The 27,073-nt window shown below is 38.2% G+C and overlaps 1 protein-coding gene and 1 long non-coding RNA gene across 2 annotated transcripts; one reads left to right on the top strand and one right to left on the bottom strand.

Annotated features, from left to right (window-relative positions):
* Positions 1 to 3,109: 3,109 nt before the first annotated feature.
* LOC103468149 (uncharacterized) lies at positions 3,110 to 18,000 on the top strand. Its single transcript, XR_534164.2, has 3 exons — positions 3,110 to 4,971; positions 5,060 to 5,358; positions 17,502 to 18,000. It is a non-coding gene; the product is annotated as an uncharacterized LOC103468149 (long non-coding RNA).
* aoc2 (amine oxidase copper containing 2) lies at positions 6,674 to 25,363 on the bottom strand. Its single transcript, XM_008415025.2, has 5 exons — positions 23,742 to 25,363; positions 20,587 to 20,705; positions 18,446 to 18,612; positions 7,807 to 7,939; positions 6,674 to 7,716 (listed from the first exon to the last, which is right to left on the bottom strand). Exons 1-5 carry the CDS (start codon positions 25,312 to 25,314, stop codon positions 7,426 to 7,428), a joined length of 2,283 nt encoding a protein of 760 aa, XP_008413247.1. The 5' UTR covers positions 25,315 to 25,363; the 3' UTR covers positions 6,674 to 7,425.
* Positions 25,364 to 27,073: the final 1,710 nt, after the last annotated feature.

Below are 27,073 nucleotides of genomic sequence, written 5' to 3'. Positions count from 1 at the left end.
GTGGGGCCCCGGTGACCCGCGTCCGGGCGAGGGAAAACGCAGTCCAAAGTTTGTATTCATCATAGGGGTCTTCAGCCTTTATTTGATAGTTAATTGACAAGAAAGGGGGTAATGAGAAAAGGGGGAAGACATGCAGCAAAGGTTGCCAGGCCAGGAATTGAGCCTGTGACGGCTGCGTCAGGGATGGGGGCGGGGGTGGGCAACTCCATGCCTTGAGGGCCGGTCTCTTGCAACTTTTAGATGTCTCTACTTCAACACACCTGAGTCAAATAATAAGGTCGTTAGGAGGACTCGGGAGAACCTGCCTGAACAGAGGAAGTGATTCAGCTATTGGATCCAGGTGTCCAAACCAGCAGCCACTTTGCTGCTGGTTTGTTTGCAACTGGCTTCTGAATTGAATTCTCTGAGCAGTTTTATGGTAAGTTTTTCAATATTACTTTGATCTTAAATGTGTTTATTGAAAAATAAGGGTATTGTTTTGTGCCCATACTAATCCTGGTTATTTTGGGGCAAAACTGATATTTTTAATAATTGAGGTCATGTCTCATTTTGTATTATTTTCATCCTGCCCACTTTTCCAGGCCTAAGTATGAAATCCTGTGAGATTTGAGTTTTTAAAATAGGGTGGGGCCTATTGTTTGGTCTGGGAGAGCATGTGGTGGACAAGRAAGTRTAAGGCTGGCTGCTCCAGGTGGGCTTTAAATTATTGTGATAGTAATCACTTGTTTTTCATTATTTATTATGATGTGCTTAGGGACCTGCTTGGATGTGTCTCTGTTCCAGAACAACTGAGTTAGATGATTGCATGACTGTCTGCAGCCATCAAGAAGTGCAGAAGGTTGTTAATCATCCACAGATTAAATCCAGGTGAGGCAGTAAGGAAACACTTAAAACATGTAAGGCAGGTGAAACACTGAACTAAACCTGCTAATGACTGATTCAGTCTGTTGTTTCTTGGATTGGTAACTGGTTAAACTGAACTTGCCTATTATTACTAGTGTGGGATCTTTATCAGCATTAGTGATGGGTAAATGAGGCGTCATGAGGCGTTTCGACTCATAGCTACACTGTATTGATGCTGTGTCACTCAATACTGACACCTGCTGGACATTAAAAATTCCTACAGGCAATGTAGTGATTTGATGACCTAGTCCATACAATAAGATTTAAGTCTTTGTATTTTCTTGAATATTATATGTTGTATTTTGTCATATCTTCAGTTGTATTTAAAATATATTTGATATACAGTCAATAAAGAATGTGAACATGTACCATAAATTGAAAATTTAAGTGAATGTGTTTGGAATGAGGATGCGTGGACTGTTTTTTCCCACACATTTTTATTTAAAAGTTTTTACAACCTTTTGAAATTAAGCCTGTTACTCTTTTTTTGACAAAACTTCTGCTGTAGAAAAAAAATTTACTTGACAGTACATTTACAGCGAACCCTTGTTTTTCTTGGGGTTGCGTTCCGAAAATAACCCGTGATAGGCGAAATCCGTGAAGTAGTTACCTTAATTTTTTAGTTATTACACAGCATAAATAAATACTCTACATTGAAACCAAAGAACAAAACCTGTTTTCAGGTCGGCGGATGTGCGTGTGCATCAATCGGTCATTAATGTGATCCGCAGTCATGTCATTAAAGCGTCTCCTCCAAGCTGCCCCACGAGATTCACAGCTGTATCTACGGCAGAGCGACGGATCTCATCAAACGAGCCTCCGGTCGAGTTTTGCGCTGCCTCTGGCCACAGTTTTTTTTTTTGTTTTGTTTTGTTTTCCAGCAGACATTGAAAGTTTCAGTTTCCATCTCCTGTGTGGCCAATCTGTATTAAACACCGTAACGTTATTGGCACTCGGGTAGCGCGGAGACTGTTTTTACCAATCATATGGTCAATTAGGACTAAGAACACTGTGGAAAAAAAACTGCACAAAAAAAACTGCACAAAAAAATCTGCGAAGTAGCGATACCGTGAAAAGTGAACCGCGTTACAGCGAGGGTTCACTGTATATGAAATTTATAAAAAGCAACTGAGTAATTTGTAGAATGGCTGCATATCTGAGTTTATCTAGGTGTATCTGTGACTTCATTCTCATGCCTGGCCTCTAATGCCTCAGCATTGAAAATATGGATTTATTTAAATAAGACAGTTTAGTTAAACATATGCGACACTTAACCTGCAGAACATAATATGAAAGTAAACTAAAAGTTAGTTTCATCTGAATTTGGGTTCAGATGGATTAAGTAGAAACTGACAATAACCGGATGAAACGACAAAAATGAAAACAAATTTATTTTCCAATATAAGATCAAAATGGTCCCACACTGCGGAAACATTTCCTTTGAAGCTGCTCCATAGATGACAATGTAAAAAATCAAGAATTTGTTTGGCAAATGCTTTTGACAGATTCGCTTCCTTATAAACAGTTTGGCATCCAGTGTCATTTCGAAACAGTTCCTGTATTGGTCACGTGACTTGCTGAAATCAATACGCGCACCGACACGGGTGTTGGTCTATGGGCCTGATGCATGCGTCGGTGTTGCTGGACCCATCACTAATGAGCATATGGACATTTTTTAATGAATTTAATCTACTTATTTGCAAATATTTGTAGTTGATTGAAGATTAAACCAGCTATCTGATGTAAGTTTATTCTGTATAAAATAATTTTTCCAACTACAGTATAAATCACCTTTTGGTCTATTTATTTGTCTCTGATGTGTTAAATAAACCCTGATCCTCCCTGAGTTATCTTTAGGTTTTATGATAAATGGCCTTTATTTTAAATATTTCCTCATTTTAACATAAGTGCAGAATCATAAATCCTACACTAGACTGCAGCTTCATGGGTAAATGTAGTTGTATAGGTAAACATTAAGATAAATATTAATGAAAAATTAAGATAAAAATTAACTTAACAGTGAGTGTACATGGGGAACTATATGGTTTGTATTTCTCATACCTGTAACCAGTACACTGTTTAATCTTTCAATGTCTTTCAGAACTTTTCAAATGTTTATCATCTAACTGGCACCTTCCTCACTTTTTTTTTTTGGTTTTTCAGCCGTTGCTCTGCGGTTTGACCGAAAGCTGACTCTTGAGGACTGCAGTAAAACTGTCAAGAAGTGGCTTCATTACACGCCAGAATGAGAGGAAGACATCACAAGGAATCAAAGTGATGCCAACCAGAGTCAATCAACTAAAATCTCAGTTTTTTGGAATGGGGAACTGTTATAATGGTTTCATTCCAGGGGCAGCTGACCTTATAGACCCCTCGGCACAAAGAGCAGCGTTTCTCAATTTTGGTTCTCGGGCACCTCTACCCTCAATATTTTAGATGTGTTTCTGTTCCAGAACACCTGATTCAAATGATTCCGTGACATCTTCTGCGTGATAACAGCCTGTTATTCACCTACATATTTATGTCAGGTGTGTGGTAGAAGGGAAACACCTAAAACACGAAGTGCAGTGGTTCCTGAGGACTGGGATTAAGAAACATTGGCTTAGAGGCAACAAAGGGGACTAACGGATCTAGTTGACTCCCAAGAGGGTACAGGCATTCAATAAGTGACTTTGGCTCAAAATGGGGAACTCCTTTGCAGCATTTAACAAAAACTGTCCAAAGGTACATCAGCAAACCTTAGCATTAAAACACAATCTTGTTTCAGCTCAGTTAGTTTCTCCTGCTCCTCTACAGTCATGTCCTTTCCAAAAACTGATGATTATCTAAATGAGCCCCTAATCCAGTCAAGGCATTCAGTAAATGATGAAGAGAAATAAAATGAACACTTCTCCTCGAGAGTCTTCAGATGTTTAGCTATTATCTCACAAGTGCAGCAGTGTTGGCACCTTGCTGTTTCTTTGAGTGGAAACATCTCAAGGTTGGCGCTTTGGACATGTCATGTTATTGCCAGAGATCCATTTACAAACAGAATGCATTTATTTTGTCTGTGCTTGTAAGCAGGTTCTTATGTGTTCAGTTCATTGAGATGGTGAAATATATCTGCCATACCAACCTTTAAACCCACTCATCTCTAGTATTTGAATATTCAGAGTTTTCATTTGTAAAAAATACTCTTTAAATACAGGGTGGCCCATGAAAAAGTAGCTACTTTAAAAAAAAAATTTTGTACACTTTTCAAAGTGTACGCAAACAACCCGAAAACTTTACAGCTGTTGAAAGACAATATTTGTAATGCAATTCAGAGCATTGGTGCCCCAGAGTTGCATTGCATATATGACAATATGTCAAGACGTGCCCAAAACTGCATTGACAAGTGGATCATTTCCAGCATTTTCTGTAAAGAGTGAGTAAAAATTTTGGCATTTCAAGTTCTTTCTTTCTTTACGGAAGGCCGCCAGTAATACTATAGTAACGTGGGCTACTTTTTCATGGGCCACCCTTAGTTCGTCCCAACGCTCATACATGCAGTGCTTCACCTTGCCCTGCAACAACCACAGACCTCCATATGGAGGAACTAGGCTTTATGCTCTTCTCCCATTTCATCACACAAGGATGAAAATTTGCACATTTTCACAGATTGGATCTTAACAAAGTTCACAATGTGCACAGCATCATCCATCAGAAGAACTACTTCTGCAAGTAAGGTCTTGGCAACGAAGGCCTCACAGTGCAAAAAGCAATGCGGAATAAAAACATCTGGGTTTTTTTTTCCTTCACTCTGCTAGTGAATCTTTTGGTGCACCTGACCTTGGTTATATGAGTGTGTGTGTGTGTGCGTGTGTGTGTGTGTATGTGTGTGTTTGTGTTGTGTACCAGGTTGTGGGGTTATTTTGCTTTCTCTTCAGTTACCACCGTTCATCCACCAGATGGTGCTATTAGGCTGTGTTTTTCTGGAGGGCGTGCCGGCAGGTCCTGATTCTTCACATTTGGGAATAATAATCATCTTCACCAGAGGAGTATATGAGCAGCAGACTGCCAACATCTCGTCAGTGTTTGCCAGTTTTGGTACACTAGCCCCTCGTAGTTTTGCTGAGATTTTGGAGATCTTTCCGAGTTTTCTTGTGCTAACCGTTCTTCTTTGAATCCTCCTCAGGACACCTTCGAGATCCTCTGGGACATCCTCATGTTCTCTGGGTTCTGAAGAAACCTTCTCATGATGCCGTGAATCTACTCACCGGATGCCCGAGCTCCACAGTCTCACCTCTCCGTTTCTCTGCAAGTATCCAGCTGGCAGTCAGTCTTGCTGCACCTCTGTGCCGTCGTGAAACTTACCTGTCCGCCCTCCAACCTCCATCCATCCTCGACCAGCCCTCGACCAGCCGGCACCATCAGTAGTTTCCCCACTTCCTAGTACCGCTAGACCCTCCGTAGGTCTGAATCTCCGATCTACAGGTAAGAGCTGAGATTTTATGTCGTGTGAATTCAATTCCCCACAGAGATTGAACTTATCACCTCTCTCTCTGTGTGTGTTCAGTCGTCGTTCCCTAGAATCCTGGCCGCAGCTTCCCCACTAAGTAGCATTGTTTTGTTTTTTGTCACTGTTAAACATTTCAATCTTTATCATTCTCTCCGTGAGTGTTTCTGCATGTAAAAATAAATAAATAAATATATATACATATATATATATATATATATATATATAATATAAAACCCATCATGACAGTGTGTGTGTGTGTGCGCGCGTGTGTGTTTGATAACAGTAACAGACAGTAACAATGAATTTATCCAGCAAGTTTTTGGCGGTGCTGACCGTCCTGTTAAATATCTGACCATCCATTATCTAACACTAACTTCAACACTGTGCAGCTCATCATTTTAAATAGGCAATACTTATTCATCACAGAAGGTTGTTTAATATGCGCTGAATGGCTTGTGTAAAGTCTCTATAGAAAACAACTGCAGTCCCGACTGCAGATCACTGGGTATGGCAGGCCATAACATAAATTCAGTTTTATTGCATTTACTTTATGTCTTGGCTCCAGCTTATTTAAATTCTCTCCTACAACTGGAGCGTAAAAAACTAGACAATTTTTACGCTCCAGCAACATTTTTCCCTTACATGTTCCATGTGTTCGAACAGAAAAAAGGAAGCAAGCAATCAGCGCAGTTTGAACTTAAGATGTCAGATCTTATTTCATTGTACCTTTTTCAAGCAGTTCTTAAAAACATGCAACATACTCATATCAATCAGTGTCATTGCTTTTAAACTGTCAATCAGGGTCACTGCTTTTAAACTGTTTTGTAATTTGTTCTAAATTTGCGCATGTTTTAATTTATTTTACTGTTGTGTAAGGTTGTTGTGTATTGCAAATTTCTTTCACTCTTAAAATTGGATCTGGATGTCCGTGTGGTTTACCTAAACAAAGGTAATAGAAACTTTTATTTTATTTTTTTGGTTTGTTTTTAATTACAGCTTGTCAGACGAAACCGAATTTATGTTAGACTGGCCTGCCATACTCTGAGGATTTATAGTGCAGAATTTTATGGTGGAAAATGACTTCAGAGCAAGCAGCACCCTCTGCTGTACAGTCAGCTGAATTATTGTTAGGTCTCATCAGTTTTGCTCCATCTGTGAGACCAATGGTGCAAAATTGGTGCAATGATGCACCATTGATCTTCATGCATCAAGAAATATGCATGCATCATGCATATTTCTTTATGCATGAATTCATCAAGAAATATGACTTAATGATCCTCCAGTGCATAATCAAAATCAAATAGTAATTTTTTATTTTTCAAAAGTTCTGTGTAATGGCAAAATGGTGACATGCAAGGATTTTTACAAAAATATGAGTAATTAAAGTGAAAGGCATAAAAAACAGTTTTAGAGAGAGAGCTCTCAAAAAAATAAGAGACCACTGCACTGAACCGCATTCAAAATCTCCTGGTTCTTCCACCAAATATTGATTTCTGAACGCTTTCTGAGTTCAAACATTTGTATTGTTGTTTCTAAATGAATATGAGCTTGTTTTCATTGCATTATTTGAGGTCTGAAAGCACTGCATCTTTTTTGTTATTTTGACCATTTGTCATTTTCTGCAAATAAATACTAAATTTTTACTTGGAATTTCAAAGACATTTGTCAGTAGTTCATAGAATAAAAAACATTATTTTACTCAAACATACACCTATAAAGAGTAAAATCAGAGAACTGATCATTTTGCAGTGGTCTCTTCATTTTTTTCCAGAGCTATATATGTATGTATTTATATCTATATCATTAGAGTTCACTAGAGGTAAAACCGTTTTTTTTATCTTTAGTGAAGGTAAAAAAAATTAGTTTTTCACCTGTAAAGAACTGTGTTAATGATACGTAAATAAAACAGCATAATACAGAGGGATTTGTAGGCCTACAATATACTGTGTATTAATTCAGTTTGTTACACTAAGTTAAACACATAGTGTAAAACTTTTCTTACATACTAAAATAACTGAAGATTTTGCTCAGCAACACATAAATCATTTCCAGTCCTCAAACTTCATGACTCCGTCAAAGCCGTGGTAGGTAAAGGTCTCCAGGGTGGGGGTACAAGTCTCGTGTGTTAAGCATGCCATCCTGTTGTTCTCACAGCTGCCTTCAGCACCAGGGCTGAAGTACACAGAATCTGTAGAGCTGATAGATGGGTCTTCATCAAAGTAGTTATGTGGTCGTAGTATGACTCCACCACCATTACCTACTGTCACAGTGTTGGGTATGTCTTCAGCATGAGGGATATGAAGGAAGCCTGTGGTCACCCAGGCAACAAGGTCCTAAAGACACATAATAAGGCATGTTATATTTTTCAAATTTGAGGTCTTTTGAGTAGTTACATTCTTTTGTCAAATCACGTCACAACATACTTGATCTTCAATGCTTTCATTGTCTTCAATATACTTGCTGAAGTCAACAGCTGGAGTCCAAACATCATTCTGACTGTAAAGACTACTGCTGGTTTGTTCCGAGTCCTTGTGCTTGGTGATGGCAACCTTATACCTGGAAAAGACCGAAAATATACTGTAACAAACAGATTTGTTATCTTTGATTGTTTAGAGAGCTCAGACTGTGATGTTAGAAAGAGATTTCAACTTCTGACATTGATTAATGACCTTGAGTTTATGTCCTAGGAGTTGCGTACTGACATACTTTAAGGCATAATTTCAGGGATTTTCCAGACCCACATGCAGAAACAGATGTAAAAACTGAATTTAAGAGTTAAATAGTTCATTTGCAAAGGAACAGAAATATGTGCAAAAGGGAGTGCCCCTGGTTCTTCCGTTATTATGAAATGTCTGAAGAAGGATGATGAGTGCAGAATATTAGAGAGTTTGTGTCTTAAAGCTTATGATACATTGGAGAACTTTCAACGTGGAGGGAGGAGAAAAATCAGTAGCAATATGTGGAGGTCCTGGTTGTCTTGGGTAACCAAAGGGAAGTGAGAATCATCTGATTCAAACCTGGAGTGACCAGAAAGCAGAGGTTTTGTCCTGGGATGGAGGAAATATAAATAAACTGAGTATTTCTGTACATGACACAAGTCTCACTTGTGCTAGAAGTCTGATACATGAAAATAAATTGTGGGAGTACAATCCCTAAGCCACTCCAAATTGCCTCCAACATGCAGAATTGCAATTCTGGAATTTTAGAAAAAGCTTGAAGGCTGTAAAGCTTTTTAAAAAATTTTTTGCTGTTGAAGGTATTTCTTGCATTGGTGGGCTGACGGGATCTGCTGGCCTTAAACACTATCAGAATCGCTGACATACTGTATATCTCTAACATATATCTTCAACCTAAATTACTAATCTAATTATATTTGAAAAAGAAAATGTTTTTTATGTAATAAATTTAAAATAATCTATTACTGTAAGACCCATGATTATCCTAAGACCCATGATTAATAAAAAGAGAAACTATATATGTCACTAAACAATGACAAATCCAAACAACTTCCATACCAAACCAAACCAACTTTATTTATAAAGCACTTTAAAAACAATCACAGCTGATACAAAGTGCTATACATTAAAACACAATATAACAATAAAAAAATTTAAACTCTTACAGTTTAAAAACAAAACATACAATTTAAAACTAGATGTTGAAAGCCAAGTAAAATAAATGGGTTTTAAGACGAATTTTAAAAATGGATAGTGAAGCGGCCTCTCTGACCTGCAAAGGCAAGTCGTTCCATAACTTTGGGCCAATGACAGAGAAGCCCTGTCCCCTCTGAGCTTCCTCCTGGATCTCGGTACCTCCAAGAGCAGCTGATCTGCGGACCTGAGAGACTGATAAGGTATGTAGGGGTGAAAAAGCTCAGAGACGTAAGCTGGGGCAAGATTATGTAGTGATTTAAAAACAAACATAAGAATTTTAAAATGAATCCTAAAATATACAGGCAGCTAGTGACCCCTGCCCCTGGACAGGGGTCACATGTTCCCTCTTTCGAGTTCCTGTCAAAAGTCGTGCAGCTGCATTCTGAACCAGCTGCAGACGTGAGAGCAGCGACTGACTGACTCCCAGATAAAGTGCGTTACAGTAATCCAATCGAGTTGAAATAAAAGTGTGGATCACTGTTTCAAAATGCTGCCTGGAAAGAAAAGATTTCACTGACGCCAATCGCCTTAAATGATAAAAGCTGGACTTAACCACGGCTCTGATTTGGCTGTCCAGTTTAAAATCACCTTAAAACCAAGATCTGTAATAACAGGTTTAAAATAAACCTCCAAGCTCCATTGCATCTAAAACATTACATAGTTTCATTATATCCCAAAGGACATAATGAACGTAATAGAATTTTTGGCATGGAAACTCTTTTAGAAACTCTTTGGTTCCCAGAGTTTCTAAAAGTAGCGCCCATGGGATAGTTTGTTTTAACTACAGTCCTGTGAAATTCTTACTAGTAGGCAGGATGTAGACAGCAGCAGAGTAAGTGCTGCTGTCTATAAAATCCCTTGAAGCGATTTTATAGTCCAAGTTCAGTTATGCCATTTTGACTTGCAAGGATGTTCGGTTCAGCACATATTAACGCATAGGATTCTTTACATTGGCCCTCAGCAGAACCTCTTCAAAGTGTCAGGTTGACTTTTATTTTTCAAGGGAATGTACCTATGGAGAACCAAAACTTATATAATAAGAAAAAAAAGAATAAGTATATAAATAAAATAATAAATATATTTCCAACATATATAAATAAAATAATAAATATATATAAATAAAATAATAAATATATATCCGACATAATAAGAAATAAAAGAATAAATATATATTTTGATAAGAAATAAAAGCATAAATATATATTTAGTTTTTCCTTTTCCTTACACATGAGTTTCTGTCAAGAAAAATAGATATTTTGCTTTGTCTTTTTTGCTTTTCCATTTTCTGCTCACTGTTTTTCAGTTTGCTGTTTTTCTGCTGCATCGTTATGTTAATGTGGAGAGCTGCCTTCTATGTCTATTATTGGCCAATAGAGCTTTAGGACCAATGTCACTGCGTCAGACGTTGTGGGGCATTTAGGTGCAGTCGCTCTGTACACAGACCAAAACAAATTTTTATCCCGGCTGCAGTGAAGTGAACCTCTGAGCGATTGAGGAGGGAGCTAGAGAACGGCTCGCCGAAATTAGTGTTCATAAATCGGATCAATCTTGAGCTAAACGCCGCTTGCTCGGCAGATATTGGAAAATCCAATATCCAATTCGAAACTAACTTCACTGCAGTCGGTAACACAACAAAACCACCAGGATAAAGTTTGTTTTGGTCTGTGGCCTGCAAAGATGGCACCGAGCAACTGCACCTAAACGCCCCACAACGTCTGACGCAGTGACGCTGGTACCAAAGCTCTATTGGCCAATAGTAGACATAGAAGGCATCTTTCCTCATTAACATAACGATGCAGCAGAAAAGCAGCAAACAGAAATACAGCCAGCAGAAAATGGAGATGCAGAAAAAGGCAAAGCAAAATATCTATTTTTTTTATATTTTCTTGACGGAAACTCATGTGTAAGGAAAAGGAAAAATTAAATATATATTTATGCTTTTATTTCTTATCAAAATATATATTTATTCTTTTAATTCTTATCAAAATATATATTTATTCTTTTATTTCTTATTATGTCGGATATATATTTATTCTTTTATTTATATATGTCGGATATATGTTCTTTTATTTATATACTTATTCTTTTATTTCTTATGTCGATTTTGGTCCTCCATATGTACTCACATCAGTGGAGAGAATCTGTTTCTGTAGCACTTGTGGACCACCACTTCAGCAACCTGTGCTGGTATGTAGAGGGATTTTCCAAAAGACTTCATCTGATTGATATGTCAGTTCCTTCCCTCTACTTAAACTACGTAAGCAGCAAAGCAGTAAGCTCAAACACTTCGCATGAGTGCAAACCTTGCTTTACACATGAATTTTGTGTGCTGATAATTAACTTGGGAAAACAAATGAATGTTACCCAGCTAAGTTCTGTTATTTTTATGGTTGTTATTTAGAAACAGTGCTGGTTATAGATCTGACAGCTGGTGGGAGGAAGGACCTGCAATATAATTTACTGCTGCATGTAACCTGTTGATGAACCAGCTACATATCCAGTCACAGTGCAAAGCCACAATGTCCACGGAAAATCTTGGTTGACTTTAAAGTTAGTTCCTTTGGTTCCTGTAAAGAACTTCTTATGTTCAGGGCAACTGCCAAACCCAAGGTATAGCGATAAGTGACCACAAGGTCCCTTGTGGTCATGGCTTTCAGTTTTTAGGTTGAAAGCCATGATTTGTTACTCCAGTGAACATGTTTATTTTTCTCTAGCATCAACAACTATGTGATGCATCTATCTTCCCCCAGCTGCATCCAAAGGATTCCACTGCAGTTGTTGATGTTAAAGCTTTACACACAGCTGCTCAGACACAGAAACATTGCATAAAGCTCTCTCCAAACTGTTTTTAAGTTCATCGCTAGGCCACATGAAGTTAGGTCGGTGGTATTGACCTACACTACATATATCTGTTGTGGATAATATCAAATTTAACCAAAGTGAAGTTATTAGAGCGTGGAGGAGGCTGTGTGAATCAACTGGAAACTGGAAAACAGGTGATGACAGAAGCTGAAAACTGTGCACAGTCAAGACTAGAACTCAGAAAAAGTCCAGGACTCTAACAATTGGCCAGCTGGGCAAACCTTGATAGTCCTTAAGCTCACTGACTGACAAAAGAGTGACAGGCATCTAAGGACATCAAGAGAGAAGTGAGTAAAAGATACTACATTATAGAAAGCAAAATACGAAATTATAAAAAAAAAAAAAAAAAAAAGATGAAGGCGTATCACAAGTGACTAGATAACCATACTGGGTTATTTATCTGAATATGGTCTGAGGCTGTTAAATGGCAGTATGTAAACTGAACTCCACTGTTCCCATGATGCTCCTATTTAACCCTAATTTCTCATTGATTCATTTCTTTTGAGATTTTTTGTGCTCGATACCCAGCTGGGTATCTGGGAGCAAGTTGCCCCCAATTGTTCTGGGAGCAACTTGGAAAGTGAGTTTAAAAGATAACTGTGTGCATATAAAGATGGCAGTAGGACGCAAGTGAAGGTTCTGTGGACATCCATCTTAAGATAAATAAGGAAATGGTCTATAAAAATAACTAGTGACAAAAGCTATCATAATTGTATGAATCTATCGTGTGAATGAAATAAAACACATTTTGCAAAAACAAAATGATAACTTTAATGCATAATCATGAATAACCACAGGAATAAGAATTTAAATTAGTATACCAATAGTGCCCTTGGCATCAGCAATATTATGTTTAAGTTTCAGTGTTGTTGTGAATTATATTGTGTAAAGGCCTGGTTGACTGACTTTAGATTAGATATTTGGAATCATATTGGAATCATATAATGCCATTGTGAACAGACTAAGGGCACTGCGCCGAGAACATTGATCTGGTTTTTGACAAACTTAAGCTATCTGACTGACAATGACTCTTTCCCAGAGACTGGACTGACCCCAACAAACCGCGACTGCTGAGACAACGCCTCCATGGAGGATAGGATTACTTCAGTTAATACTAATTTTCTTGTGAGAAACCCAATAAATGAAGTTAAAACAAACTAAAGTCCATGCCAAAAATTCTATTACATACATTAAATAAACAAAAATATACAATGAAATATTAATGAATAAATGGGTAAGTAAATAAGAAAAGAAAAGGCATGTGGAAAAAAAGGAGAACCTCAGCTTTCCTTCTTTGCCCAGGAACTTGAGCCGGTCTTTAAATGACCCAGATAGCACATGATGTTAAATCAACGATGAAAAATAGTTAGAATCCTTGATTTTTGGTTGAAGTCGACAAATGACGGTGGATCAACCATCAAACAACCATCCAATCAAACCTTTGAAACTGTGTCATTGAATCAACGTTGTTTGGTGGTTGAAATGTGATGACTGAAATGCCGAAGTCTGATTAATGGTTGATTTTTGGTTGAAGTCGACAAATAACGGTGGATCAACCATCAAACAACCATCCACCTCTAGCCAAGTAATGACCTCTAATGACTGAAATCCGTTTGTCTGATCAACATCTCATCAATGTTGAATCAATGTTAACTGTTTTGCCGCATCCCCTCCCCTCATCTTCATTTAAGCTCTGGGTCAGAGCATATTATTACTGAGTGGGGGTTATGTTTTAAATTAAGCACTGAAGAGGATAGTCGGTGCTGATTCCTTTCTGTACATTTTCTTACTTGTTCATAACAAATCTCACTGACTGTTTGCATGGGATATATTGATACAAAAACATCTCCAACTTACTACAAGGAGTGGAGCGGTCCATCCCCACATTTACATGAGTGGGATGGCCCAAACACACAGCTGCTTCGCTGTTGGCTTGTTGGCAAAAGATGTTAATTCAATGTTGAATTATTATAACAAAGGTTGCATGTATGGTTTAGGTCATCAACTGATGGTGGATCAACTATAAAACACACTCTAAAAAGAAAATAGTTGAACCAACTTAAATGAATTGCTTCTGTAGGTAACATGCAATTCAATTAAGTTTATCCAACTGAATTTATAAAATTTATCCAACTTAATTTATTAAGTTTAACCAATTCAATATATTCTAATCATCCAACTCAATTTGTTAATTTATTTTTAACAAATGTATTAAGTATGTTTAAGATAACAGATTTAAGTCAGTCTTACTCAAATCATTTAGTTTACTTCAAAAATGGTAAATAAACTTACATAGCACTTTTACCACTGAAAGCACTTTACACTAGAGTCACATTCACACATTCATTTAATGTACAGATCAGTTGGGGTTAAGTACCCAGGGGTCACATTGACATGTGGCAGGAGGAAGCTGGAACTGAACCATTCACCTTCCGATGGCAAGATAACTGCTCTACCCACAGAGCCACAGTGGCTTACCAGGGAATCTGTCCCTGGTTAGCTTGAGTCATTGTGTCAGACGAGGGATACAAATGTGGTATCGCACTTAATTATTTCAAGTAAAGTCAAAGTGAATCCAGTGTGTTTCAGCACTGGTCCTCCAAGCCCTGCAAGTTTTAGGCATTTCCCTAATTTGGCACACATGATTTTAATTGATGTCTGATTAATGGGGTTTTGCTGAAATGAAAACACGCAGGTCAGTTTGCCTTGAGGACAAGGTTTGGGGAAGAACTCGTGATCTAAATGTTCAATCAATGTAAGATGTTTTTCACACCCCTCTACATACACCCCTTCCCCCCCACCACCCACCGCTCACCTGGGCCCATCTACCCCTCAATCTCCTCCCAGCCTTCCCCTCTTTACCCCCTCTCTTCTTCCCTCCCCCCATCCTTGAGCTCTGGGTCAGAACATTTTATTACTAAGTGGGGGTTAATTATGTTTCAAATTACGCACTACATGTTGAGAACATTGGGTTGTGATTCTTTTATTTAAATTTTCTTACTTGTCTATAAATATTATTACTGACTGTGCATAATGTGTTGACACAAAAACATCTACAAGTCTCTACTAGGAGTTGTACAGTCCGACTCTCACTTTTTACACTAGTGTTTTGTCCTAACCAAACAGCCATTTTGCTGCTGGTTTGTTTGTAACCAGCTTCTGAATTGAATTCTCCTCTGAGCAGTTTTATGGTAAGTTTTTCAATATTACTTTGATATTAAATGCATTGTCAGTGCATTGTTTTGTGCCCATAGTAATCCTGGTTATTTGTGGGAAAAACATATATTTTTAATAATTGAGGTCATGTCTCATTTTGCATTATTTTCCTCCTAGGCCTAAGTATGAAATCCTGCAAGATTTTGTGAGATTTGAGTTTTTAAAATAGGGCAGGGCCTATTGTTTGGTCTGGAAGAGCATGTGGTGGACAAGGAAGTGTAAGGCTGGCTGCTCCAGGTGGGCTTTAAATTGTTGTGATAGTAATCACTTGTTTTTCATTTTTTATTATGATGTGCTTAGGGACGTGCTTAGATGTGCCTCTGTTCCAGAACAACTGAGTTAGATGATTGCATGACCGTCTGCAGCCATCAAGAAGTGCAGAAAGTTGTTAATCATCCACAGATTCCATCCAGGGGAGGCAGAAAGGAAACACTTAAAACATGTAAGGCAGGTGAAACACAGAACTAAACCTGCTAATGACTGATTCAGTCTGTTGTTTCATGGATTGGTAACTGGTTAAACTGAACTGGACTACTACTGGTATGGGATCTTTATCAGCACGTGGACATTTTGTAATGAATTTAATAAACTTATTTGGAAATATTTGTGGTTGATTGAAGATTAAACCAGCTATTTGATGGAAGCTTATTCTGTATAAATTATAAATAATTTTTCCAACTACAGTATAAATCACATTTTGCTCTATTTATCTGTCTCTGGTGTGTTAAATAAACCCTGATCCTCCCTGAGTTTTATCTTTAGGTTTTGTGATAAATAGCCTTTATTTTAAATATTCCCTCATTTTAACATGACAGAAGAATCATAAATCCTACACTAGACTGCAGCTTCATGGGTAAATGTAGTTGTATAGGTAAACATTAAGATAAATATTAATGAAAAATTAGGATAAAAATTAACTTAACAGTGAGTGTACATGGGGAACTATATGGTTTGTATTTCTCAGACCTGTAACCAGTACACTGTTTAACCTTTCAATGTCTTTCAGAATTTTTCAAATGTTTATCATCTTTCTAACTGGCACCTTCCTCACTTTTTTGTGTGTGTTTTTCAGCCGTTGCTCTGCGGTTTGACCGAAAGCTGACTCTTGAGGACTGCAGTAAGCAGCAAGAAGCGGCTTCATTACACGCCAGAATGAGAGGAAGACATCACAAGGAATCAAAGTGACGCCAACCAGAGTCAAACTGGGGTTACCACAACTTGTGCCATTTCCCTGGTTCATATAGTACAAAGCTTAACCTCATGGACTCTGTTCTTCTGTGGACAATAGACTGTTGTTCTGACAGTCAAAAATGAGTCAAATATGTTTAAAGATTTGTCCCTCTTTTCTTAAATAAAATGTTATATCAAACATATGTTGTCATTTTTAAACTTTTGTACACAGTTTACCCATGATCTGCCAATAATATAGTGTTTAACACCAGTGGAGAAACTTTTAGTGGTATGTTATGTAGACCTATCAGACCTAAAAATGTACATAAATCCTTAGCTTTCATCCAATATGAAATCAACCCAAATCTGCATGTCGATCCACATTCAGATGAAGGTTGAATCAACATTTATTCCTGACTGATTCAATGTAGAATAAACACAAATATGTACTTAGATTGACATACAAATGATGGTTGAATCAACATTGATATGTCAGTTATGGTTGAAATCCTAACGTTGATTCCAACATACAAGTCACCGACCACTTTCGATGTCGTTTCAATGTCAGCATTCAACGTTGATTCAATGTTTCTGGCTGACATTGATTCAATGTTGTTTCAATCATTCTGTGCTATCTGGAGAGAAGAGTCAGCCATGATTATGAATGCAACAATGGAAATAAATTAATCTTGTGAAGTTCAGTATGGTGATCAGAGGAACCAATGACGGAAGTTGACTGTGCTGCTAAAAAAAGTACATGAGAATTTTTTAGAATGTGAGCTTTAAATAATTACTGCTGGACACAGAACTAAATCCAGTTAGCTTAAAGAACAGAAAACAAGAATGTATACAACTGAACTGGTAAAACCTTTCTAGCAATAACAAACACAGGATCGGAATAACAAATGTCAATTTGACGTAAATTAACAACCAGAATGTTTTAGTATCCGGGTCCTTTTGGGTTTTTGTTTTTTCCTCCTGTTCCGTAGTTCCTTCCATCGACCACCAGATGGAGCCATAGAAATGAGCTCTGACCTCACCATTCACCCCGCTAACGATCAATCAGCTCGTCAGCGGGGCTTTAAGAGATGTCGACTGCCAGCACACCAACTCCTGAGTGTTAGGGTTGGTGATGGTAGCTCTGAGCCCTCTTGCGTATTTTGTGTGCTTTCCCTTGAAGACTAGAAGTAACGTTTACTTGTTTGGATCCTTTTCAGATTATCCTGTGATTCAAAGCCTGGCTGTGACTCCGCGTTTCCTAGTGACGCCGTGGATCAGTACCCATTGGTGCCCAAGCTCATACTCACCTTCCTCCGTTGAAAAACTCCTTCAGTACCTGTGTGCTCCGGCTGGCAGTCCGCTCGCTCCTTGTGACGCCTTCAAGTCCGACTTACCTGTCCGCCCTTCACCGCACGGACGGCTCCCACCTCCAGTCCTCTCTCTGAACTACCACCAACCTGGGCTCTGTGTCCGGTGAGAATTCCAACAAGACCCAAAAGACCCAGACCATCAGCACCCAACTCCCAAACAGCTCAGTTTATTCCAAGAGTAAGCAGAACTACTTTCAAGTTGATAACTGTAATTTACCATGTCCTCAAACTCACCACCAGTTCTGTTTCCAAAGTGCCCTGACGTTCCAGCGTTCTTTTTCCACTATTGGTTATCTGAGACCCTGTAGTTGACTTACCTGCTTGTAATAAACCTCTTAAAACTGATTATATTTTTCCTGATTTGTGTTCTGCATGTGGGTTCGAAATCTTAAAAATGATAGAATGTGGTGAAAACAAAAACAAAAATAGCACACAAAACTCACACAACCAAGGATCATAACATATATGTACATTCCTGGTCAAGAGATTGCAAAAATAATTTCAAGGATACTTGCAATTATTTATTTTTTATTCAAATTTTGTGCTGCTGGACTGTAATCAGATTGCAAATTGTGAAAAAAAAGTTTGAGGAACCATCAATGTTTGGCTGATGAAGTATTAATTATAATGGCTATATTTAATAAAGGTTAGTAATTAAATTATTAATTATTAATAATAAATTCTCAATCAGTCAATAAGTGAGAAGCAGGTACCACATTAATAATGTAGTAACTGCACCATAGCAAAGATTTTCCTTTATTTATGTATGTATTTAATTTGTTCATTCCTACCTGGCCCAGGACATTGATCTCTCTTCAATCTGGCTCTCTGGTAGGTGGTCTCCTGCAAAACTAAACACCTGCAGTTTGTAGGAACGCTGATGACCCCAACGATTGGTTTTCCTGCTAGCAATGTGAAGATAGCGAGGTATCTTGGTGTCATAACGCAGGGCGGCCTCCTGTGGAAGAGTTCCAGAAGTCTGACAGTCAAAATCCAAGATGTGACAAATGGAATGTGCAGATTTACAAGCAAATTGAGATTTACGAGTGAGAAGCAAAATGATGAGTTCGGCATCCTACGGAGATTCAGTTCTTCATTCAATTCATTTAGTTTGCATATGTGACAGTCATGAAGTGCACATTAGCCTTTGCCTACCAAGAAATTCTAAAATCTGCCCACTGTCAGTGTTTTCCACTGAAGCTGTTCTTGCCATGATATGCGATTTGATTGTGGACCCAAAAGCAGAAAGGCAAAGACATTGAGTAAAGGAAGAATGTTTAATAAAAAACATTATCGACATAAACTTACAAAAACGTAAAAAAAAGTGGCACAGGGGGAAAGAGAGAGGGACAAGGGACTATGAAATGAATTTAACACTAAAGAATAACTAGACAAAAGAAACAATTGAACTAGAGCAACAAGGACATAAAATTGAATCATTAGGAAAATCTCAACTAAAAAAACAGAAACAAGACTGATCTAGTCAAAGAAAGAAACAAGTGAACACAGAATAATAAACAAACCTCGAAACAACCCAGAACATAATATCCCCGTCCCCCTCCAGCCTCTCATATTTAAATATGGCAACATAAATGTTGCCATATTCATGACAAAAGTCATAAATATTCGTGAAGACTCCTTCATGTCCATAATATGTGTTATGTTATGTTTTCAGAAGCCAAACGAGTGAGAAGTTTGGCCACATTTTCAATTAAAGAAAATGTGGCCATATTAGTCCTCAGACTAATATGGCCACATTTTCTTTAAAGTTGCTCTGCTTTTTAGATTGATCTGTGATCAGTGGGGAGGTGGAAACAGGATCTCCACATTTACTTTTGACAGATGGTTCAATACCTGCAGCAATTCTTGCTACTTTGCTAGCTAGACTATTTGTTCTTCTGGTTGAAATTCTCATGATGTCTGGGTGTTTGGTGTTTTTGTCATGGGGTTTTATGTTATTCAAATTCTTTGCTTATTTATCTGTAAGTTTGGGTTCATAGGCATACCTGTCAAGTTTTGGACTTGAGAATACGGGAAATATTCTCAAGTCCAATACCTCAGTCCTGTTAGATTCTATTGTTAGAGTGGGGAGCATCGGGGGGGCATTGGGAGAGGGAGGCAAAATACAGTAGTTTTCCGGAAAAACTGGAAATTTGACAGCTATGTATAGCTGGTGTCGTGTCTTGTTTCTCTGTGTTTTATTTAAGTTACATTTTTATTTCAGTTAGTCTCTTATCTTGTTCTCATGGCTGATCTTGTCTATTCATTGTTATCCTAATCTTCCTCATCTGGGTTCTGTTCTAACCATGATTATCATCCCTATACCTCGGTCCTGTTATGTTCTAGTATCCATGTTTTGGTTTTCTTTAGCTTTCATTTGTGTTCTGGTATCCTTTAATTGTCATGTTTCATTTTTTGTTTTCATTTGTTCCTGCATTCTCTGCCTAGTCTGCTTCTCCAGCTAAGTTCCTCGGATCAGTCTTCAATAGTCTCTGTAAACAAAACTGTCCTTAAAAAAATGTTTAGTTGAGACCAAAGCACCAGACTGAAGACTTTTGTCATCCAGGTTTTGGCAGAAAGAAAGAAAAGAGAAAAACAATAAATCATGCGAATACAAATTATTGAGTTTGTTCTAATTTATCATGTGAATAATTTATTTATTTCCTACAGTGACGGGCCTAATTATCATTCCTAAAAACAACAAGATTCACATTTTGTAATTATCTCCACGTTTTATAATAATGTTATTTCATAATGTGGGAGAAAGAATTACAAAATACTTCATTATTGCATAATGCAGTATTACAAAGATATAATGGATTCAATACTGTGGCACCCTATAAGCTGCCACAGGATTGCTATGCATCAAAAAGCAGACGTTATTTTAAATAAAATAAAAACAGAAGAATAGCAGAGGAAAATTAGGACCGACCTGTTCAGTTCGGAGCTGCTTTTCCACCAGCCGAGGCACCATTGCATATCGATCAGGCATCCAAGGCAAAGACACATTGGTAAACTCCATGTCTTTAGCCTGAAATACATTCTCCACTCCTGAAAATGAAAAGTAGATATTACAACAAAACCCAACAAATATGCTTCTGCATTTACTATTTTTACTTTTTAGAATTGTTTCATGCAATGGGTCAAATATGTACTGAAGATGTCAGGGTTTTGTTTTAGTAAAGACATTCCAAATATGTCCCAAATAATCCACACATACAAAGAAATAAATAAAAAAAATGAGTCCACAAAGGACATTTTAGATAGAATATTGGAAGGATAAAGGAAAAGAAGTTATGCCATAACAGAAATATTTAAAATATTATGAGAAAAATTACATTACATTTATCCAGTAATTTTTCCTTCAGTTATCTGAGGGCTGGCCATACTGTACGCTTTAAGACAGTTCACACCATTATGTTTACTGCTGCAGATTTTCCATGTGGCATGGTGTTTCTGTGGTGATATGCACAGCAATTCTTCCACTAAACTTGATGTGGAAGAGTATAAATGACCACAGCTCATTTCTACTCAGCTTTGGTCTCATCTCAGTATAAATGAGTTAATCAGATATGTAAATGTCTTGTCTATCTGAAAGATTTCTATTTACTGAGAAAAATAACCACAGGTTCAATTCCTTTTTTGCCGATTGTAGAGACACGCTGCAAAGTTTTGTCCTGTCCACAGCAAATGTAGAAATAATGAAATGGTTTACATACTGTGCATCACTGTTCTACTTAAGAAAGAACAGCAGTGTCGATATTTCCATTTTAACATGAAAAAATACACAGCTTCTCATTTCTTTTTACAGATGCCTTTTTGAAAGCATTCTAACCTAAAGCAGGAAATAACAGCACAGAAATCACTGGGAAGGATGGGAGAGGTTTTCCTGTTTCTTACTGGCTTCCTTTCAGACACTGCTGATGAAATGGGGATTGACACGTACAATGAAGCAGTGACATGTCCAATGTGATGCGAGGCATCGTTTGCTATATGTCACGTGGCTTTCAGCAAGACGACACAATCATCGAAGCGGGGCTTCATCTGACACACCTTTTTATTTTGTACATGCCTGGGAGCTTGTTGTATTCTTTGTCTCCAGGTCCCACTTACCTGTCAATCCGTTTGTGGAATGGAAACTCTTCGAGTACATCTGCAACTCTGAGGTTCTAATCTACCTGCCTGCTTTTCAGCAACAAGCTCTTTACCCTCAAAATCCTGGCCTCTCTAGATCCTCAAACACCCCTGGATGTCCAATATGACTTCGAGATACCAATCCTTCAAGCCCACTGCACAACGGGCCTGATCTGCACCTTTACCTTTTCCTTTACCTTACCTAACAGTAAGCTGCCTTCAGCAGAATTTAGCTGGGGGATTATGGCTCACTAATCAGACTTTGTATTTAATATAAATATGTATATAAACATTTATGTAAAATGAAATAACCACGCTGGTGATTAATACAAAATAAACAAGAAATGACAGTGACATATAAGTGTGCATGAGTCACCAGAAAATGCTACGTAATTATGCTCAGATTAGAATAAACTTTAGCTCATACATTGCAGAAAAGCTTGATCTGTCATGAATGTTTACTAGAATTTAGATATATAGGTAGAGTCCAACCTGACCCAAAATACATGGTTGACAATCATGTCAGTGTCTTGCTTCTGTGGTATGTTTTTAATAAGCCTACAATACATACAGAACAGATAAAACTAAATGAGAATGCAGGAGATAAAGATAATATCTTGAGTACATTAGCATATTTAAGATTTCCCCCAGAAAACGTGCTAAGCCTGGTGGCTGGGGTGCTATTCATCCAGCAGCCCTCTGTGTTTTTGAGTTAAAAAATATTTAATGTTGACAGGAAATTTAAAAATATCACTTGATATTTAATGTGTGATTGGAAGATTTATTTCTGAACACCAACTATAAAATCTTAAAAAATGCAAACATTTTTTAAAAACTTATAATAAACTAGGGGAAACCTTGATATTGATAATATGCTGATGTACTTATTCAAGTCTAAATAGAGGAGTAGGTAATTCACCCTGGTGAGCAAAAAAGAAAATAACATGCATTCTTCATACTGGAAGAAGTGCTGCACATTCAACTCAAACATTTCCTGCTGAGATGTTCCAGCATTGAGGATGTGGTATAGTGGATCATCAATTCAGCTTCACAGAACATGCTCTGAGCTGTGTTATCTTCTTTATTTAGTTTAAAGTGAGCACTCGCTTTTGACACTTTTTGTCTCTTAAATTCAAAGCTGGGCTACGTTATTAAACAAAACCCAAGATATCTACCGCAGGGCTAGAAGTTCATTGCATATAGATGTTGTGTACAATGATATAGCAATAATGAATGTGTGATATATTGTGCAGTATAGACCAGAAGCTTTGAACTTCTCATGAAGCACTGCCTCCAAAAATGGAAAGAGTATGACAAAACTCCAAACCTAAAATGACCGACAATGAAGAGCATGAAAGAGGGGGGAAGAGAGGATGGCAGGGAGGGCTGTATAAAGCTCAAAATTCTTTTGAGCTTTATATCATGTCATAATGCCATTCTCTCATCAAAAATATACCCGCTGTGTTATGCTGGAGGGTATAATGCTGATCAATTTGACTTGATTAATGTTAGTCAAAATAAATAAACCTGACTGATTTAAATAAAATAAATAAAAGGAGTGTTGTATATAAGGGGGAAATCTATTAACCTAATCACTCTGTAATTCACTGATCAATGGAATCTAGACAGAATTCGCTTTTTCATTGACAAAACTTTTAGGTCATACTTTTTTCTTTTTTTTCTTTTTTTATTTTTTACAAACAATTACCATGGTAAATGTTTGTTTTAAATTAGCGTGGTTTTACTTATTTACCTCTAGGATAAATCAAAAAGTAAAAAATTTTTTCAATTGAATTAATTAGAATTTTAACAAAATTGTATGGAGAATAATTTTTTTCTACCTAATAAAAAAACTGTTTATTCATATTTCCATATGTTGCACATGTACAGAGAATAGCTAACAGAGCACTAATTTTCAAAGGTCAGTAAGACATTAAATAATATGATGCTTACCTGCCACATCTAGGTCCACCTTGAAGTTGATGAAGTGTGTGTGGATGTTCCCGAGGACATTTTCTGCCACTTGGTGTCCATACTTCAGATTACCATTGACCAGGTAGGAAGATGAGATGTAGCCAGTCGCGTGCACTTTGGCTTCTACTGATCCACTTTGATAAAAGATGAAATCCCACATGTAGTCATAGTTTCCTATAGCTGTTATTGTTCTGAAGACTAACGCGCTGTTCACCATCCCACCATAACTGTTGTGGAAAAAATCTGCGAAGTGTCTTCTCAGGGGTTGACCCATGTTGTGCTCAAAGATGCATATGGAATTCCTGAACCTGACTGGAACCGGGACATCGATGTACCGGTATGTGTCGACATAGTCAGCGTTATAAGGACAATCGACACCACGAACTAGTTCATGTGCGAAGCGCCCAATCCCGATACTTGAATCCAAAAACTTTGTAAGAATCATCCCTGGTGTCACTGAACCATACACCGACATCGCCTCCTGCACGCTTATTTCATAGGCGATTCTTTCACCATTAAACCTCACATCAAACACTCTCATACCTGTGAGAGAACTAAGTCCGAAAGCGAAGCTCCAGTCCAGGTACAAGACGTGGTTGTCCTGAATACCGTAGCGCTTTCCCTCTGCATAAAACTGCTGGGGTGGGATCTGCAGCGGCTTTTTTCTAGGCTTGAGAGAACCATAGTCAGGAGATTCCTTGTACACAGTTTTGTTCACTTTCCCATTATCATATTTCATCTTAAGCTCTTCCACCGTGTTAAAATATTCCCCGTTGTAAAGCAGCTTCTCCACTTTCCACTGAGATGCGTTTGTACTCTCATGGTTCAGCAGCACCTCGAAGCCCACCGGGTGAATGTACATGCCGCTCATGTCTCTGAAGAAGGAAACCCAAGTCTTTCTGTCCCCTGACTGAACCCCACGGGGCATTTGTTCAAAGGCATTCAAGCGTTTTTCCCCATCCACACCAAAACTCTCTTTCAGGAGTTTCTTTAACTTAGAGAAGACCTCAGTGTCAAAAAATTGAAACATTAAAGCGTACTCCCCAATAGTAACCAGACGCTTGGTGATAGGTAATCCCATCTTGTATCTTTCCAGCGTTACATCTCTGTGGTATGCCGGATTGGGGAGAGGCCCCACCACATACTCCTTGATTTGGCCCTTCTTGCCATAGAAAACCACCACTGTTGCTTCTCTCACTGGCTTTTTGCCTTTCCCGTCTAAGTACGCCATAGCCTCCGATTTCTTTGGTAGTGAGAGATCAATTAGAAATAAAAAGTTTTCCGACGGCATGGTGGTCTGTCTGGTGGAGATATTCAGCTCCCTCTGTTTAAGCATGTACTGCTGGACTTGCAAGTACTCCTCTTGAGTGAGATCAGCAAACACCAGACTGCGGTCGTCGTGTTTACCTTTCAGCTGGTGGACATGCTGACCCGAACATTTGGGCTTCCTACCCGAGTGGATGCCTATGAGGACGATGTTGAGAATGACTGAGAATAGTCCAAAAAGTATGAGCGCCCATTTTACAAGGGAGTTCATCCTCCGCTCTACCATTACACACAGTGTGGAAAAAAGACAGGCAAGAATTCTGAAGGGGAGGAGGGCTGTGGTAGCTAAATAGTGTGGGAAAGGAGAGGCGTGTCTTGAAATGTAACCCATCCCTCTCCACATGGGCCCTTAACCTCTTGACACTCCTTTTTTCTTGGAATTCCTTCTCTCTCTCTCYCTCTCTTTCTTTCTCTTTCACTCTCTTTAACATACTATATAAAATTTGGAATCTTATTGCAAATTTCTCCTTGAAATTAGTCATTTATTTATCACCTCAGACAATGTGTTTACGTTATAAATACTACTTACTAATAGCTTTCACACACATTTTAGATGTTCATAAAAATTACTTTAAGCATTTTTTAATATAATGAAAGGTTAGCATAACTATTTTTACATCAGTAAACAGGTCATCATTTGGGATACTTTAAAACCAGTTTTAAACTGGATAAATTATAAACAGCACTTTGCAACCTGCATGCCATACAAATGCAGCAAGTACAGCAACTTGCTTTGGATTGAATATATCAACGCCACAGTCACTTAGTCTTCATTAATTCTAATCTTATACCCATTTTATCCATCTATTATTAATTATTAATTATTAGTTAATTACTAATTAATCAAAATATACACAGTAAAAAAAACACGTAGATTTTACGCTAAAACGCGTAAAATCTACGAATGTGAAAAAATCTCTTTTTTCACATTCTAGTGAACTCACTATCTCTCGATAGTGAGTTCAGGGGTCGTGGAAAACGGCAGTGTCAGAATAAACGGACTGGTCTTGGGTGAAGGTAGGTCTTGTCTGGGGGGAAGAATCACTGTGGTTACTGGGGTTTGGTTCAGGTGGAGGGTTGCTGCTTCACCAATGAAGAGGTTGCGGAGAAGGGTGGACAGGTAAGTTTTGGATTACAGGAGGCGAGGAGCAAGTAAGAGTTGTCAGTGGAACTCGGGCAACCAACATCCACAGCGTCACGAGGAATAACCTGAGGAAGAGGCACAAGGAGATATCACTTGAGGTACACAACAGGAGATCACAGTGAGAAGCACGGAGGGCTGGAGTACCAAATACTGGCTAACACTCTGGAGCTGAAGTGTCGGCAGCTCCCTTCTCATATACTCCTCGAGATGATCTGATTAATTACAGGTGTGCAGGAATCCAGGAACCACCGGCAACGCCCTCAGGAAGGAACAGTTTCTTGGCACCCTTTGGTGGCAAAAGAGGGGGAAAGCAGCAAAAAGGAACCATTTCAACAACCCTGGTTCCCAACACCATAACTGTTTTTACGGTGGAATTTCGGCAACCCCAGCTGCTGGCGTTTTACCGTAAAATCTATGTTTTTTTTGTTGTTTTTTTGTTGTGTTTTTTTTACGTTGTGGGGTTGCCATAATTCCACTATAAAACCAAATTACGGATAAAATCAGTTTTTTTGTTTACAGTAAAACACCGGCAGCTGGGGTTACCGAAATTACTCCATAAAAAAAAAAATTATGAGTAAAATATGAAATATGAATTATCCCGAGCCACCTCAACTGGCTCCTCTCGACGTGGAGAAGCAGCGGCTCTACTCTGAGTCCCTCCCGGATGACCGAGCTTCTCACCCTATCTCTAAGGGAGAGCCCAGGCACCCTGCGGAGTAAACCAAGTTCGGCCGCTTGTATCCGTGATCTCATTCTTTCGGTCATGACCCAAAGCTCATGACCATAGATGAGGGTGGGAACGTAGATCGACCGGTAAATCGAGAGCTTCGCTTTTTGACTC

The sequence above is a fragment of the Poecilia reticulata genome, linkage group LG8 (genome assembly GCF_000633615.1).
Source record: "Poecilia reticulata strain Guanapo linkage group LG8, Guppy_female_1.0+MT, whole genome shotgun sequence".
Classification (NCBI taxonomy): domain Eukaryota; kingdom Metazoa; phylum Chordata; class Actinopteri; order Cyprinodontiformes; family Poeciliidae; genus Poecilia; species Poecilia reticulata.
The sequence above is the reverse complement of the archived record's forward strand: the minus strand, read 5'-3'. Positions and strand labels throughout refer to the sequence as shown.

Excerpts from the sequence above, each read along its gene's own strand:
- aoc2 (XM_008415025.2), bottom strand. The coding sequence starts at position 25,314 with ATGGTAGAGCGGAGGATGAACTCCCTTGTAAAATGGGCGCTCATACTT. Across the intron at positions 18,613-20,586 it reads AGCAGCTCCGAACTGAACAG|GAGGCCGCCCTGCGTTATGA; the intron begins GTCGGTCCTAAT and ends ACTCTTCCACAG. Across the intron at positions 7,717-7,806 it reads ATGAAAGCATTGAAGATCAA|GACCTTGTTGCCTGGGTGAC; the intron begins GTATGTTGTGAC and ends ATGTGTCTTTAG.